The sequence below is a fragment of the Anabrus simplex genome, chromosome 3 (assembly GCF_040414725.1).
Source record: "Anabrus simplex isolate iqAnaSimp1 chromosome 3, ASM4041472v1, whole genome shotgun sequence".
NCBI classification, from domain to species: Eukaryota; Metazoa; Arthropoda; class Insecta; order Orthoptera; family Tettigoniidae; genus Anabrus; species Anabrus simplex.
Window position 1 is genome coordinate 144,369,164 of NC_090267.1, and position 18,811 is coordinate 144,387,974.

The 18,811-nt window shown below is 41.5% G+C and overlaps 2 protein-coding genes across 4 annotated transcripts in view; one reads left to right on the plus strand and one right to left on the minus strand.

Annotated features, from left to right (window-relative positions):
• Nucleotides 1-18,811, minus strand: part of LOC136866085 (putative protein FAM10A4) — a 405,358-nt gene that overhangs the window by 186,028 nt on the left and 200,519 nt on the right. The gene's annotated exons all lie outside the window — the stretch shown is intronic.
• LOC136866084 (uncharacterized) overlaps nucleotides 1-18,811 on the plus strand; it is a 215,486-nt gene that overhangs the window by 74,976 nt on the left and 121,699 nt on the right. For both annotated transcript variants that reach the window (XM_067142746.2, XM_068226602.1), the window contains exons 2-3: nucleotides 5,466-5,582; nucleotides 13,149-13,195. In XM_067142746.2, the coding sequence (XP_066998847.2) occupies nucleotides 5,466-5,582; nucleotides 13,149-13,195 (164 nt within the window). The remainder of the gene's footprint in view (nucleotides 1-5,465; nucleotides 5,583-13,148; nucleotides 13,196-18,811) is intronic.

Here is an 18,811-nt window from a genome sequence, read left to right on the forward strand (position 1 = left end):
ATGGAACACGCTTCTGCCGCATGCACGATATGCGATCGAGTGGCAGGCGGAAGTCCGGTGGTGGCTAAATGATTGGAAGTTCCTTCGTAAAATGAGAGCACTGTATATTTATACAGCAGAGAATAAAAAGTTCTATAAAAAGTCTCTGGATACTGCATACCTACCTTAAAATGTTCGGCTATATTTTCAGTTTTTATGTTTGTTAAAAGTAGAAATCTTACGCTAGTACGAGATCATTCCACATTTCGCGAACCACTTGACAGATTTTCACGTGGTTTTCCAAGTTGCTCAGTGTATCTCCCGAAGAAGGTCTTCATATATTCTTGTACTGCGATGAAAGTAAACCGAGCAGTAACTGTTTATGCGAAACGACTCGAAGAAAGCGACGGCACATGAATACTTTCTCGGCTTACACTACCTGAACCAAAGGTATTATTGTGTGTGTCAAGATTGTAGAGCATAAAACTCTGTGCAAGGAAGTCCTTAGGACGACACTTCACAATTTTATGTTTCCTTGAAATTACAAATCTTGAGCTCCGTACTGGAAGACCATTCTATAAGTCGAGAATCGCTGGAAAAGATTATTGTGTGTTTTTCGTTGACATCTAGAGAAACTCTCGAGGAAAGTTTTCAAATATTGCATATTGAACTATGATGAAAGGAAGCCGACCAGTTACGGTTTATACGAAACAATCGAAGAATGGAACGGCACGCGAACACTTTTTCGGCTTAGGCTCCTTAAACCGTTAAATATATCCACAAACAAGATGTGTAAGAATTGTAGAGCATAAAAAGTTCTACAAATACATATTTCTACAAAAAAAGTCAGGAATGCCCACATGCCTTTCTTTAAAAAGTCACCGACGATTCCTGAGACAAGGCATGACGCTACTTAAACGGTTGAAGATATCCACAAACTTTGTGTGTTACAATCGTAGAGCATGAAAGGTTCTATAAAAGAGTCCAGGAAACCACACATCTATGCTTAAAAGGTCGCTCACTTTAGCGTAGTTTTTTTTTTGTTCGCTCATTTTAACATTTTTGTTGTGTTGTTAAGAGCAGAAACACTACGCTACGTACGGGATGAGCATTTCTGAGACGAGCCTTAACGCTGCTTAGGCCATTGAAGATATCCTCAAACTGTGTGCAAAAAGTACTGAGTATAATTATTATTCTCGAGTCGAAAACATACACTTATACAGTTAATGTAAAAGTCAGTTTGAAGAAAACATAACATACGAGATTCTCTCTTCATATTACAGTGCATATGCCTAGTATTTTTCAATGCCCAATGCACTCGGAGAGGCTTATACGATATCATCCTCTGAGCAGCAAGATGTTGGGCACAGAGGGCGCTGAAACATGAGAGTAGTGGATTGTTCCTGTCCAAATTCACACCTCGTATCACTTGTGCTGAACTCCCATTTCTTCAAGTTATTCCTGGATCTTCCCACTCCTGATCGTAGGCTGTTCACGGACTTCACCAAACAGCTTTCATTATGTTCAGGTGGTAACTGCTCAGCTGCTGACATTAATCCGCTGAGGTAAAGGGTCTTCTTCTTCTTCTTCCTCCTCCACCATAGTTCCAGCCTTGCCTTCTCAGATGAGACGGTAAGCGCCTCAGATGCCTTCAAGAAGCTCATCCAGAATCTCAGCCGCTGTTGAGGAGGACTATGTGGGCGCTGCTCTGTTCCACTTTAAGCCTCGCCCAGTTGCCACCCACTTCACTATTGTACCCTTAGTCGACTGTCGTATAAAGGTTCCATGACGATGTTTATTCAACACGTGTTTCTAGTGTGTGCTATCTCTGAAATCATTCTTTGATCGATGTCAGAACCAATATCGAAGTGAAATTTCTTTACTCATACTATCTTTGGACCCTGTGCAAGGTATAAAAGCGGACGTAAATTAGAGTCTCGATCTCGTACTGTTTCGTAGAGTTCTAGAGGATTAGAAGGTTTCCGTACGTGAAGATCGTCGTGTTACCACGAGGTTGAACTATGATTTTGAGACGAACAGGTTGTAAGTGAACGGAACACATTGACACTTTCAATAGTGCATATTAGGGACAAGAGGGCGAAATAAAGAGTAGGGATAAGCATGGCGGAGTAAAGAGCTTGCAGATGGGCGCCAGGACCTTTGAACGAACCTTTAGATATCTTGGAGCCACAATCAACGATCACAATACTCCTCAGCAAGATGTTAAAATCCGAATTCAGGCGGAAAACTTTTTTTACTTTACATCCTCTAAACCTAAGCTCCTTAAAAAACACAAAAGAAACAGAAATCAGAAGACTGTGCGCCCTATACTACCATATGGAAATGAAATGCGGACAATGACGAAAGCGGATCGACACCTTTTAACAGTTTTCAAAAATAGGATGTCGTGTCGGATGTTTAGTCCCGTCCAAATTAATGGACAGTGGAGCATTAGAAATAATGTTAAGATCAAGGGACTGTTCGGCGTGTTCGGGAACCAAGTGTAAAGCAAGAGGTTCCTGACTGACGAGTGTAATGGATTGGATATGTGACGAGAATGAGCAACGGTCATGCAATAAAGGGGATCTCGGAAGGAGCCCATGTCAACCCCTGTGTCCTTTAGGACTTCGGAGATGGAGGGACCAACCTCAGGACGACCTAGCTATAAGGAGCCCTACACCAATGGACAGAGTAAAACGGCGGGGATTTGTACAATAGGTCAAAAGTCTTGCAGACTGATAGCGCCAGCTAGAATGATATTTTGTTGTACTTTATATTTTAAACCTTCGTCCAATTATTCACATTCCTATTCTGATAATAATACGCGATAATCTGTTGGTATAATATCAACGGTTTCTTTACCTACGTTCTGAGTAGGGCAAGTGTCACGGTGCAAAATATTATAAAAAGTCTATGGAATTAATTCAAATCGACAGAAGTAAACAGCAATAGTCTGCATACAGACTGAATCACAAATCTGTAAAACCGAGTGAGAGGCGAGAATAAACTGCGAAGAACTGTCAGGTCAAGTAGAGGCACAAGGTACAGTATATAAACAAAATGAGGAGAGAGAAGTAAAATTTGTACGTGGTAAAACTGAACGACACGATGTTATGCACGCCATCTAATGGAGTGCTTAATGATGTATTACAAGAGTTTGTTCTATTCTGGGCCGTTTTATCAATCTTAAAGGCGATACCCGTTCAAAGTAACTGAGTAGCTCAATAACATTCTGATAAGTGACGCAGCAGAAGAAACGTTTTCCATATTTTTTTCATTTTTACAGTTTGCTTTATGCCGCACCGACAAAGACATGTCTTATGCCGCGATAGCATAGGAAAAGGTTAGGAGCGAGAAGGAATTAGCCATGGCCTTAACTACAGCCCCAGGTGTGAAAATGGGAAACCACGGAAAACCATCTTCAGGGCTGCCGACAGAGTTCGAAGCCACTGTCTCCCGAATGCAAGCTGACAGTTAAGTGACCCAAACCGCGCAGCCACTTGCTCGGTTAAATATCTTATTTAACAACCAGTATTTTCTTTATACAATGTCCAAGATCAAATCCCAACCCAAGTTGGGTGAATGAAGACACTCCTGATTCGCGCATAAGCGAAGGTTACATAGCAATTCTAATTATCCCTCTCCTAACAAATACACCAGAGGTGGTTAACACAACCGAGAACATTTGTCGACTTGGGCAAGTTGTGCTACTCAGATGTCAAACTACCAAAACTTAGCTTCTTCCGAATTCCTGGCCAATAACAGTAGAAATTGGTTATGACGACATAAGTGGTGATGGTGGTGATTATTGTTTTAAGAGGAGTACAACTAGGCAACCATCCTCTATATAACATAAATCAGAAGGAAAAATGGAAGGGATCCGACCCTTTGATAAATGAAGATATCGGCCAAAGGAAGACAAGAGCCACGAAGGGCGTGAAAATGAAAGACTCCCTAGCCCTCGCAAACCTAATAGCGACGGGGTCGGAAAAGAACAACAGTTGACCAAGGTAGGTCGGATAGGCTAGATGAAAGTGAGGAGCCTGGCACAAGTAAGTGGAAGCAATGCCAGGGCTCAGCTAAGGGCCCCGTGGTCGCCAACCCACGCTAGAAATTTCAGAGCCTCTTTCAGTCGCCTCTTAAGACAGGCAGAGGTTACCGTGGGTGTTATTCTACTGATAAATTGTGTCGTTATTAACAAGGGTCACAGTAACCGAGATTTATGCTACCAGTCGAGTGATGTGGTAAATGATAAGACCAAAGCATAATTAGGCTTAGTTTAGATTGTACGTGACTATTAAGCCTGCCCTTACATTGCAAAATTGAAGTACGAACTTAATAAAAAACAGTATTTTCATAAAATATTTTTAACTCGTGCTATTATACTTACAACTACCTTATTCACCAAGCGTCTTCGTTAGAAATAAGAATCAGTATTTTTATTTCTTTTCTCTTGCTTGTCAGAAACACACTTTCTAAATCATAGTCTATTCAAAATTCGCGTCACAATTTTACTGCACCTTCTCTAGCTTCGTAGAACATGTTCTCAACTCTGATGGCTTCTACATTACCACTCACTATTAAGATACACTTTCCTTCTTCCTCTTCTTCATGGATATTGTGGCCCTTATTCTTCACTTCGCTTACCACAATATTGTCGTCCGTTTATGTCTTCGGAGTGGCTAGGCCATCGTCTATCGTTGCACACGTTTCACAGGCCCTTTGATTCAGAATACTACAACCTACTTTCTGCAGAAATTCGATTAACGGCAAATTATCGCCATGGTCATTAACATCATCTTCAGCTTCGGTGGCATTTATTTCTTCAGTTGATGAAATTCTCGGATGGCAGAAAATCCAGTCCAGACTGAGGTTCGAAATGGCGGCGTTATATATGAGCTAGACGCATACACAGAATGTCGGTATCTTCAACAGTTCAAGAATTATTTGAGGTGGACAACTTGGCTAAATAACCCTGTATATGTTTTTCGTAATAAGCAAGGCAGTAAAACACTTTTCATATGAGGAATATGTTGGTACTAAACAATACCTGACGGTACAGGCAAGGTGTCGCTAGAACCGATGTCGTCATGACTTAGTTATACTGTATTTAGAACATTATAATTTAAGCCGAGTAATCGCACTCTACAATGATAGGGAATTTAACTGCTAGGTCTCTTCCACTTTCCCAAATGTGCCAGTTAATGAAGTGTAGCTATAAAACTAAATGAATTTACATATTAGAAGGATGGTGCGGAAACTAGGAAAGAGAATTGGTAAAGTGATCTCCTGGTTCAAAACGTAAGAGGCAAGGGATCTATCGATCGATACTTAGATCATACATTCATAGATCAGAATAAAACATAAAATGGATTAGCAAAGTCAAATATAATAAGAAAAATAAAAGCTACTGTGCCTGATAACCTGGAAGTTTCACGGAGTATAATATTTTCTTGGTGTTTACAACTTGTTTTCGTTCTTTCCAGGAGTGGGAGCTGAGCAACTCGAGTTCCCAGGCCTTCAGGATGCCCCCACCGAGTCCCAGTGCCGGCCTTACATCGAGAAGGCTTTGAAACAACTTGGCACTGGAGAAAGTACTCCCGGTAAGTAATTGTGGTCTATCATAAACTACGTAAATGATACATAGACAAACAGGTCATTTCAAAGAAAATGCATCACGAAGAAAGTATCGGGTGAACATAAATAAAGCACCAAACGAGATCGGCACAGCAGTTATAGGCCTAGAACGTGTTTTAACAAAACGTCATCCTCCAGTGTATCTAAATAAAAAGCTGTAAAACCTCAAACTAAGCAAACAAACGACGATTAATCAAGTATAAAGAACACTGGAGATGGTTTGATTGTCGTATGGCTTTTAGTGCCGAGTGTGTCCGAGGACATATTCGGCTCATCTGGTGCAGGCCTTTCTACCTGAAACCTATGGGCGACTTGCGCGTCTGGATGTGGGAGTGATGGTGGCGACTATTTTCAGAGAAAATACAACTGGGCAACCATTCTCTATTAACACTAATCAAAGGGAAAACAGGGAAGGGGTGCGACACTTTGGTAAATGAAGGTATCGATTAACGAAAGACAAGGTCCACGAAGGACAAGAAAATGAAAGACTCCCTAGGATTCTCAAACCTAATACCCTTGGGGTCGAAAAGAACAAGAGTTGACCAAGGGAGGTCGGATCGGATAGATGAAAGTGAGGACCGTGGAACAAGTAAGTGAAAGCAGTGAAGACTCAGCGAAGGGCCTCGTAGTCTGTAACCCACGCTTCCAAGTTAAAGAGCCCCTGGGGTCTCTCGATGCGAGACTACGATGATAATGAGGGGAAGTGTGAAACCCGATGTCGGCACATCGAATAACACCAAGAGGTCTGCTCAAGACTTAAAGTCTCCATCCGACGGACGAATCGGGCAGTAGCGGCGCTAAGAAGCTCGGGGGGGCCCGCAATAATTGGAAATGGGCCCCTCTTTTGCTAACGAGGAAAGTTACAAGTTTATTCCGTAGTGCAGAGTTGTATATTATTACAATGAACAACAACGACGCAACGATGATGATGATGATGATAATAATAATAATAATAATAAATTTAGTTTTCAAATCCGAAGAAATTAAAATAATACACTTATATGGTACGAGCACACACACGAGAAATGCATATTCCAAATACAGTAACCAAAACACGCTGACCGACACGATATTAAGAAATAATCTCGTTCCTAGGACCGAATAATTTACAACTCAACCGTCCATCGTAAGCCTACTTAGCTACACTGACTCACGAAAGTTACACACAGGCTCGAAACTTCAGTACGCTATTTAGAGTGTAGATAAGAAGGATGTCTTTGTTATCGCATCTTCGCTGACTACTGGGCTCTCAAAACTGGCTAATTACTTCAAAAGTCTTGTTGATTGTTGCGAATGGCAGCAAGGGATGGTTATTATCGGAACAAGTTGGAAAACCCACATTCTTTCAGAAATAACTACAGTACTCCTATTGATGAAAGAAGCTCTGCACAACGACGGTCTAAGTTTGGAATAACCCTCTGTAATACAAATAATAGTGGGTTGTGTGCTGTAGTTTTCTAATCAATATCAGAAAATATTTCCACCTAATCGATACCTTTCTTTTTATTTTGCCTTTTGCAATCTATAAAATCATTAAGAATAACAGGACATGTTTTGATCGCTCTGCGATCATCACCACACAATAATAATAATAATAATAATAATAATAATAATAATAATAATAATAATAATAATAATGTTATTTGTTTTACGTCCCACTAACTACTTTTTAAGGTCTTCGGAGACGCCGAGGTGCCGCAATTTAGTCCCGCAGGAGTTATTTTACGTGTCAGTAAATCTACCGACACGGGGCTGTCGTATTTGAGCACCTTCAAATACCACCGGACTGAGCCAGGATCGAACCTGCCAAGTTGGCAACACCACACACACACAGCTATTACACAAGGTTGCGGGCAGTAGAATCAGACCTACACCCGTAATCACGGGAAGTAAAGGAAGTGCATAGCACAGGGATCGTACAAGCTTTCCAACCTGGTTTGTTTAGGAATACAATTCTTAATTCAGCCAACAGCGGATACACCCTTTCGACTTAGAAAAGAACTAGAAATCAAGTAAAAGCATATTTTTAGCACAAAAACATTTCTTCAGGATCACACCAATCAGTTTTATAAGCAACAAGTGATTTTATTAAGCCTTCGGGACCTAAAATGATACCAAAGACATTTTAGCTCATAGATAGTATTTTTAATTCATTTTAAAGTTTAACGTCCTCCTAACAACCGCCCCTCCAACTCATACGTCTGTTACTAACATTAGTTTTTAAGGTCAACAAAGATTTAACTACCGGTATGTGATTGCTTTATGCTGTTTTTTCTAAGCTTTTGTGTATGCAGCTGATGATGATCGCAAAGCGATCGAAACATGTCCTGTTATTCTTATTTATTTTATAAACTGCCAAACACAAATAAAAAGAAAGGTATCGATTAGGTGTAAATATTTTCTAATGTTGATTATATTATATTATCGATACGGCAATAAAGTGGATAGTTTGTAATGTTGTTTTATCAATATGTAAAATCACTCTTCAGCTACCGAATTAAGAAACAGTCATGGGCCCCTCACAAGCCATGCCCCCCCTCCCGCAGGGCCTGCGGGGTCTTTATCGCCGCCACTGGAATCAGGTGATGGTGGTGGTGGTAGTGGCGATTATTGTTATAAGGGGAAGTACAACTGCGCAACTATCCTCTATTTACACTAATTAGGAGAAAATTTACTTGCACCAGGCTCCTCACTTTCATCTATCATAACCGACCTCCCTTGGTCAACACTTGTTATTTTCCCACTCCATCGGTATTACGTATGCAGGCCTAGGGAGTCTCGTTTTCACGCCATTCGTGGTCTTATCTTTCTTTGGCCGATACCTTCAATTTTCGAAGCATCGGATCCCTTCCGTTTGTTCTCTCTGATTACTATTACATAGAGGATGATTGCTTAGTTGCACTTCCTCTTAAAACAAAAACCACCGCCATCATCATTCTAAAAGAACCGTAGTGCTAGAGAAAAGCCCATCGGAATGTAGGGGTTGGAGGGAGGGCAAGATGGGGACGCTAAGAAAAAAAGTAGTTCAGGTGCATAATACATGTTGATAATATATTCATAAATAGTTCCATTTTGTTGCGTCACTATCTGTTTCTCATAGTGCACCAAAATATTTTTTGAAAAGTCAAACACAAAAACTCCGCACACAAAAAGTCGTGCATCCTACCAATGGAGGTTTCTTTGCCTCCATGGTGCTACCACTGGCCTTGAAACTTGAATTTTTCAGTAAAAATTATACTTAAATTTGAATCTATTCCCATAATCTTGAATTACTAATATTAACGTAAAGTATTACACCATAATAAACCATCATAAGGCTCGTAGATAGCACAATGAGCAAGAATACCATTTAAATTAATTTTTATGGTAAAAATGTATGGATTTTAAATGGCCTATTTTTTTCATGTGACCTGAGAGGCCGTGTGCAGGACTTAAAAGTCGACTCCCGTGGGCAACCTGCGCGTCGGGATGAGAGATGGAATGGATGAAGATGAATAAAACTAGGCAAGGGTTTGGAAGGAAGTGGCCGTGGACTGTCAGAAGGTACCGTCCCAGCATTTGACTGGTGTTGTAAACGGGAAACCACGGAAGACCATTTCAAGGGCAGCCGACGGTGGGGCTCGAACCCACGCGTCTACCGAGTCAGCAGAGAGCTTTGCCCCATGACCTATCGCTGCGCTTTAGCCAGCGTAGCCACTGCAGTCGGTAATGACTGATTGAGAAATCCACTACCCTTTGCACTCAGTATTTGATCCCTTGGCCTATACTAGGGGAAATACTATTTATCCTAAAGGGCAAGATTAGGACTGGGGCAAGACGGGGACGTCCCCGTCTTACCCCAAATGTTATATTGAGACTAATGGGATAAAACTATCTATTTATTTAGGAATTACCTCCACAAGCTCAATATATATACATTAAGGTACAGTCTAATGGATAGTGTTCAAGAACAAATGTATTGCAATTCCAGCTTACCTCATCAAAGTCCAAAGGATACAGATGCATAAGATCACAGGGGTGAGAAACAGTAAAAAGGCCACTCCACGCATATCGACAGCTCACAATGACTAGAAGTCGTACGAACTGTGTAACCTACATCTGCCCTTCAAGCTTTTTCCGTTTTCAGGCCAGTGGCAGCACCATGGAGACAAGGAAATCCCCACCCCGTCTAGCCCCATGTCCCCGTCTTGCCCCCCCCCCCTTCCCTACGGGGTGGAGCCGTAAGTCATGGCAACTATTTTTTTTTCTCGCGAACAGGAGACAACACGGAAAATCTAAGAAATGCATTTGGAAATATAGGGCATGTACTTATTTTAATAATATAATTTATTAAACACATTGTGTACAAGGTACTGTATTAATTAATTAAACGAAATTAGCATCATTTGCATAGTGTGACAAAGTCAATGTCCTATCTTTGCACTCAATGATATGATACATGTCGCATGGTCCTCCACATATGGTGCACTGACATCTGTCGGTGGGGCTGTGGTATCCCTTGGTTGAACATATTCGGTGATGTAGTCAGTGGGCTGCATCTCTCGTATATAAATTGCGCAGTTGACAGTTGGCCCTTTTCCATTCGTTGCTTGTCATCGCTGGGGTGGTGAGGAGTCCGGGATCGATGTCCCTCGCTTTCTGTCACCTGTCTTCTAGGAATCTGGTGCTTTGTGGTGTTGGTATCAGATTATGAGCTTTCATCAGGTCTTCTATAAAGAAGGTTGTGTCTGTCAGGATATACGTTATTCAGTTTTGCGTGTATTTTAAGACGAAGAGCATTCTTTTCAGGTAGGCTGTTTTAATTCCCTCTAATCGCTTCAGATTCGAGTATGTGAGGTGGTTCCATATAAGCTGTATGCCGTATGAGGCAATGGGAGCAATCTTTATGTCGAATAGTCTCAGGGCTGTTGTGATGGATAATAGATTCAGTTTCTTTATCTCGAAAGTCGCCTTTGTTGCTCTTACAGTTCTGTCTTCAACGTCCTTTGGAAAAGGCATGTCCTCTCACTTGCAGTGTGAGTCCTAGGTATTTGTAGCTTTTGACTATTTCTAGTACTTCTTCCCCGCAGGTGAATCTATCAGTGTTCGCCAGGTTTCCTCCTTTTCTGAACTTCATTATTTTTGTCTTTTCCCTATTTATAACTAGGTCATTTTCTTGGGACCACTCTTCCAATTTGTTTATGGCTTCTTGCAGGGACTCTCTTCTTTCTCAGAGCAGGATCATGTCATCGGCGTACAGCCACATCCTCACTTTTGTTTGTATCCTTTGTATCACGTCATGAGTAAGTACGTTAAACATAATGGGGCTTATAGGATCTCCCTGGAGTACTCCGTTTGTTTGCTGGATTCCTTTGGATTGCATTAGACCATCATGGATTCTGATTGTATGGGCATGTACTTATTCGTAGTGCCTGAAGACAAATTCTGACTTCAGGAGATTCTCGTAGAAAAGTGACAGAACACAGGCCATTGGTAAACATTGCTTTATTATGGTATAGACAGCAAATACACAAGACTACGTACAAAGGACAGGTCTCCACTGGTTACAGACCTTCGAAATAATCACCCAAGGTTTCCACTGTGCGTTGCCAGCGGTGGGGCAGGCGCTGAATACCATTCGCTGCATGTGTATCGCTAACGTGTGACACCTCTCTCCGAAATGCTGTTACGATGTCCTCTTTGTTAGTAAACCGTTGTCCACTTAATGGCTTCTTGACTTTGAGGATTAGATCATAGTCTCGCAGCTCTGCATGGCATTGGCGTGCATTTCTGCCGCGGAGAACTGCTATTTTAATATACGATCGTTGCTCCTGCTTGTTGACTTCCATTTTGTGACGCTCTCACACACTGAACTGGGGGGCATGCTTAGACCCACACTGGTGTTTATATACACCATTTAGTGGCATCATACGCAATTACATACCGTACGCTTCCAAATGCATATCTTAGATTTTTCGCGTTGTCTCCTGTTCGCGAGAAAAAAAAAGTTGCCATGACTTATGACTCGACCTACGTATATGTAAAGCGCTGCATTCTTTCTTACCACTGGACTGTGATTTGAAACTTCTAGTTAGCCACTCTGTATTATCGTTTTGTTTTCATTAATGATTTTCTTGTGTATACTGTACTGGTCTAGTATTCATCACTTCATGTGGAATTGTTATCATATTATGTTCTAGTTTAAAGATAAGGGAAATTACCATTGCACTGTGTGTGATTCCACCAACACAAATCTCTCGTAAAAAAAAAATCACGTGATCTGTTAAATTTATTTTAAGTGCTAACCCACTGTTATTCTGATGGACTGATTCGAATGTTGACGTTTCCAATAAAGCTGTGGGACTCGCCTGTGTAGCTTGTCCGCGCAGTGACGTCACGAACAGCTAGAGCAATGGCTACCGTTACTTCCGCAGCGCTCGGAACGATACCACCTGGCCCGGTGTGACACTGACCTCTCGCGTTGCTGATACTTCTGGTCGTTGTTCCATATCCCGGAGCTGGTTACCTGACCACATTCTACTCCAAGATTCACATATCACAATAAGCCTGCTCCTACAGATGAATGCTTTCAGCCCTGAATTTCGTGCTCTAACTAAATGAACACGTAGCGTACTAATGTTTTTAATTTCTTCTGGATCTTCGCGTTTTCCAAAATTTTCCTGGTCAATTAGGCTCGACACTATACGTACTTTAACTGGTCTTCTCGTGCTCTTTTTCCTATGAGAGCATTATCAATATCACCAACGCTACACTCGAATACTAGAACGCAGAATATTTATCTAAGGCACTTATTTAGAAGACAATTACATGTTAGGGAGGAATATTGGCTATTTTTAAAGACATTTCTCAGACAGACTTACGTGGGGATAATGCATAAAGATATGGAGAGTTACATTAATAAGCAAACGAGTCGTGTTATAAAATAAACTCGATAAAATTGTAGCGTTATCAGAAAATTCTCCTAACAAACCTCTGCGTAATATTGGACAGGAAAGAAGAGTGTTAAAATTCTCAGCTTATAAAACAACTACATTTTAGGACCCGCGGGATTTAAGATCATATCTATTCAGAGGCGTACCATACATTTAACATTTATACTGATTATTAAACAGATGTCCGATAAAACTGTAAAACACACGTATTTTCAGCCAGAATCTGCAACAGCATACACTGCTCTGTACTCTGGAATCATCATAGGAAGTTCTTTATGACCGATAATTACTACAGGGTTATGGGTCTGTAATAGAACTTGGCCTTTTCAGTTTTGTTAATGGGAAATCCTTAAAAAGGAGTCCATACGAGTAATTCATATGCTGCAGAAGGAATGTTAAACTTATCTTTACACATATCTAAGAAAAACATGACTCAATAACAATAATCTACAGTTTCGTGCAGAGGAGAAAAAATATTATCTTCAGTGATTTATATGAAATGTACGAATAAAGAACAAATCACGCTTTTACTGGAAATAAGTTATGTTTATGCAATAAGAACAAAATACTTCACTAATTTGTTTTCTTGGTTTTTAACAGGAGGTGAAGATACAGAAAGCCATGGAACTGCAGCACAAGACGAACAGGTAAGAAAATAAATGATTTTAAGCAGGAAAATTTAACGAAAATAGGAGCGGAACTGAAAAAAAAAAAAAAAAAAAAGCCATAGCTTTCACAACGTACAGTAATTCTTGTTTTCAACGTGTACAAAACACACATGAACATACAGCCAGGATATGTGTACAACCGGAACATGTTCGAAAAACAATTGATAAATTTCCGTTAAAACTAAACCTTACATTAAAAATTGAGTTCCGAGGAGGAAACAGTCTAATTTCCTCGCTGCGAATATTAAAATATTGAAGCTTGGATAATTTCGTGATTGAAATAAGCCTGACGAGCTTGAATGTTTGCTGTTAAATAGTTTTCAATGTTTCACCGATCTTATAAACAAAGTAAGATTTCGCGATGTGTGGCAGTTGTTCCATGGGACAAACTAAGTTATCGGCTCCTGTTTATAAAATCTGAACATGGAGGAGGAAGAATTTCAACATCGCAAAGAAAGGTGGTGGTGATTATTGTTTTGAAAGGATATAAAACTGGGCAACCATCCTCTGTTAATGCTATGTATGTATGTATGTATGTATGTATGTATTCAGCCCGAAGGCTGGTTTGATCGTCAACAGCTCCACCATCAGCTGTCATAGATGCCGTAGGCATCACTGAAGAGGTATAATAGGTGGTATCCCTTTGCTTTCCTCACCGAACCAGAAGTTGTTATTCCATATCAGTCTGCCAAGCCCACCGAAATGCACGCACCAATCAACCCTATGAGCGACATTTTCACACCATTCATAACAGGAACTGGCTGCACAAGAAATGGCGCTATCAGCATCGCACATATCTCAGACAGGTTCATAAAGTAAATGCTAAAGATAGTAATAATAATGTTATTGAATTTACGTCCAACTACCTACTTTTAAGGTTTTCGGAGACGCCGAGCTGCCGGATTTCTGTCCCGCAGGAGTTCCAACGTGCCAGTAAATCTACCGACGTGAGGCTGACGTATTTGAGAACGTTCAAATACCTCCGGACTGAGTCAAGATCGAACATACCAAGTTGGGCTCAGAAGGCCAGCGCCTCAACAGCCTGAGCCACACTGCCCGGCAAGTTTTGTTGTTGTTGCTCTTAATGGTTTAACTTCGCATTAAAACATCGAAGGATGGAAAAGGGATAGGGTTGGGAATGTAGCAGCCGTGGCCTTAATAAATACACAGCCTTAAAATGTGCCTCGTGTGAAAATGGGAAACCACGGTAAACAATCTTGAGGGATAGCGACAGTGGGATTCGAACCCACCATCTCCCGAATGCAAGCGCACAGCTAAGCGTCCGTAACCAAGCCAACTAGCATGTACAACAAGCGTTAACCAACGGAGGTCGGATAGAAGAGATGAAAGATGGGAGCTTGGCTCTATCTACCGTCTGAGCTACTCAGCCCGGCTCCAAGGATGAGACAGGTCAATAACAAATCTGTTCTGCCTATACCAGTAGACACAGTGCACTGTAAACACTAAGTCTCGCCAGCAAAGGCAGTGTTAACACTAATCAGAACTAAAAAGGAATAGATCCGATATTTCGAAAAGGTATCGGCAAGAGGGAAGGGCCACGAAGGGCGTGAAAATGAATGACACTCCCTAGGCCTTGCAAACCTAGTAGGTACCGTCAGGGTGGGAAAAGAACGAGTTGACGAGGTCGGATAGGAAAGATGGAGGCGAGGAACCTGATACAAGTGGAAGCAATACCAGAGAGGGAACCTGCGGTTGCCAACTCACGCTCCCAAGATGAAAGCCTCCCAGTCCCCTTCTAGTCACCTTTTACGACAGGCATGGCATACTGAGGATGCATTCTACCGCACCCGTCCACAGGAGTAATCTCGAAGAAAGAGTATCGAGTAATAAAAGTGAAGAATTATGAGAGGAACGGAAATGGTCTTGCAGACCTAACATAATATTAGGATCAGAAAAGAACGAGTGTTGACCAATAGACTAGCAAAGACAAACGGAACTGGTGCAAGTAGGTATAAGCAATGCCTAACTTAACCGGAGTCCGGTTGTTGCCACACATGTTGAAACCGAACAACCTGCCGAGTCATCGCTTGTTTTGCATCATGTGAGATTTAATTAGACTTGTTCATCATCGCAATAACACATCAAAGGTTTTCGGCGCCGGAAGGATGAGCAAAGATCGGGAAGGTAGCGGCCGTGGCCTTAAATGAAGGTACAGCCCCAGCATTTGCCTGGCGTGAAAATGGAAACCCACAGAAGACTATTTTCAGTGCTGCCGACGGTGGGATTCGAACCCACTATCTCCCGAATGCAATCTCTCAGTTGCGCGACCCTAAACACACGGCCAACTCGCTCGGTAAAATAGTGAACAGCTGTATGTACCATCAACTGAACACTTATTTTATATAAGCTTATTGTGGGTGTTAAAATTTTAAATATTTATAATTCGGTATTTTTTACGATAAATGTAAGAAAAATGTTATCGATGGTGCTCAACACCCAATTGCAAAAACAATTTAAATATAAAGACACGCTTTTTTCAGCAACGGTTATATCTATGTGCATTGGTACCCACCGGCTCCCATTTGTTAGCACAGATTACCTCCCTAATATCTCTAAAATTTCCCTGAACAGTTTGCCAGGGTTTGATGTTAACAATTAATTGGACTTTTAGGATTCTTTAAAGCCCATTAAACGCATAAACAAACACTTTAGAAATAACGTTTTCTACTGGGGGTAAAAAATACGTACACACCAAACTCCTACCGGTTTGACCACCTAGGAGAGTTTTGGAAATTAATACATTTACTAGGGATCTTGGCGGTATCAATTTTACATTTCTAGACTGCCTTGAAGTGCCCCCACTGATGTCTGCCTCGCGTTTACTCGGTTTCAACACGGCGGCCAGCGCTGTTTTTGGCTGAGTACTGATCAAATGAGCCACCCTCAGCTTTCCATTCAGTATGTTTCGTACTCTGTGACTTAACTACACGGATACCTTCGCTCGACCGACAGCAGAGGGGAATGCAGACCTGTATTGTGAATACACTGATAACAGCATGAAGTCAACCAAAATCAAATGCATCATTATACCTCTGCATGGCAGCATAACTGAAAAACAAAACTAAATAAAACAAAGAGGAATACAGCACCAGCTAAATACTGGAATAGTGTTTTCCTCACACATTGTTCAGTGTCATTTAGCATTTGGGTCTGGCATACTATTGTAACTGAACTTATTCTCTTCATACACTTTTTAAGTGCTTGCCATCCATAACGTACGGCAGAATGATATTTATGGGAGCTCAGTAACACTGTGCATTTTGAGGATGATTGCCCTAGCACTTTCAGCCCCAGAGGTATGGAAGGCACATTTCCTCCCAGCCCACGATGTTTTAATTAACACGCGCTCAGCCCCATGTGAATCATTCTGATACACACCAAGTAAGGCGCTCAGCCCCATGTGCATCATATTGACACACATGACAGGGCCTTGTTCTTCAAAGTGTGAGGCTTTCAGATTCACACGTACATTGAAATAGCATAGTGTCGTCTTCTCCCTGGGGCTGTGAGACCACAGGACGGTGCTGGGTCGTATATTGGTCAAGTAAGAACAATGTGCTTTGGTTGCCCAGAATTCAAGTACATGTGTATGGACTGTTTTTTCAAGAAACATAGATATGTAGCGAAGTAACAGAAAGTAAAATGTTGCTCTTAGTAAAATGTAAAAGAAATCAGTTGAAGGAATCTACTGAGTTTTGTATGTATTTACGCCTAATGCTGATTCCTGTGACCATTTTTAAAATTTCAAATTCTTGTCACCTAATCTAACCTCGCCTATTCTAACGTAACTTAACCTAACCCTGGTAACATAAAACAATATCCAAATCTGTATGGAAGTGTTTGAAATAAAAATAAATTAATAAATAATATTTTTAAACTATTTTTGTGCGTGTATTAAAATGACGCACACGAAAAGTGCATACATAACTTACTCAGAGCCCATGTGCATCTTATTGACTCACACCTTATTTAGGAGAGTTCAAGATGAGAAAATGTTTTTATTTGTTTTAAAACACCTGTAGGCCACCAGAATAACGAGTTCATGCAATGGTAAGCCTTGGGCTGTGGGTGAATTTATCAACTTTCTGGCTGGGTTTAACGGTGTATCAATTTGATACACATGGGGCTGAGCTCATAACTTACCATGTATCAAATTGATACACATGGGGCTGAAAGTGTTACATTTTGAGGATGATTGCCCTAATATGTAACTTAGAAGCATGTTCATTGCACTACGTAGGCTATTCCTCAAACCGTTGTGGAGTGCACGGGCATGGGTTGAACTATCTAGCCGTAAGTGTGTCTGTCTACAACGTACAATTCGCCGCCAATAAAGAAATTCCCAACTGGCCTAGACCAAGGCCGACTCCAATACTCAGACCGTAACATAAAATCAACATGGCGGCCGAAGTAGCAGGGCCGTTGGTACTGGCGAAACCGAAAATTTCACGTACATTTTATACCAACGGCGGTAATTTAACATGATAAATGTATCATAAGGAAAAATCACCGTTGCACATAAGAAAACGCTTCGCCAACAACTTCCTATCACATATAATAAAACTAGAATCACAAACGGTGAGATTCTACTAGAATAGACGGACAGCCCCACAGTAAAACAGAACAGCAAGCTGTTTATTTAGGAATATCACTTAGTCAAATAACAGCGCGCCTGGTGACCATGATCGTTAAGGCGTCAAGTCTATAAGGTCAGACACCGCGGTTGAGAGGTTCGAATCCTGTTGGTAAAAAATCACCATCTGAATATTGGCCGGCAGGTAGGAGAGGCGGCGGTACCTAATTCGTATCAGTAGATTGCGTGCCAAAAGCCTGGATTCAATTCCAAACCTCTCTGCAGTGTTCAAATGGAGTGACGGCATATGACACTTGATGGTGATTCGTCTGTCGGATGAAGATTTTTTAATCCTTGAGCAGGCGACTCCTTACTGCTATTCGACAGGATCAGGCATGTTCAGGCACCGGATTACACCCTCTTCCTTCCTACTATCATATACTCATGTTCATAAAAACCAGAACACCTTGAGAGACTAGAGATAGGAAGTTCATAATCTCCCTCAGGTTCAACGTCCACATCGATACCTCGGCGCACCGACACCGACTGGTAAAATGTGCCTGCGGCTCTCGTTGTCGCTATAAACTGAAGGCAATGGATCAGTGTGACTTGAGTACACGTGCAGGATGCCTCGCAGATGTATGCGAGAACAGTATTGTCAAATGAGTGAGTTTGAAAGAGGGCGCATTATTAACATGAGAGAACGTGATGCATCCATCCGGGAAATAGCTGCTCGTGTGAGACGAAGTGTGTCGGCAGTGCAACGGGTGTGTACGGAATGGTTCACAGAAGGCAGAACACGACGAGATGGGCCTGCTCGCACCACCCAGACCACCCCCCGAGAAGATCGACACCTCATCCGAATGACATTGCAGGACAGATCTGCGTCCTTCTCGGTTCTGGCGCAATAGTGGAACAGTGTAGCACATCGTACACTACCAGGAGTAACAGACCGTTGCCGTTTATTACGGTCTGGGTTACCGACGCGTCGTCCACTTCTC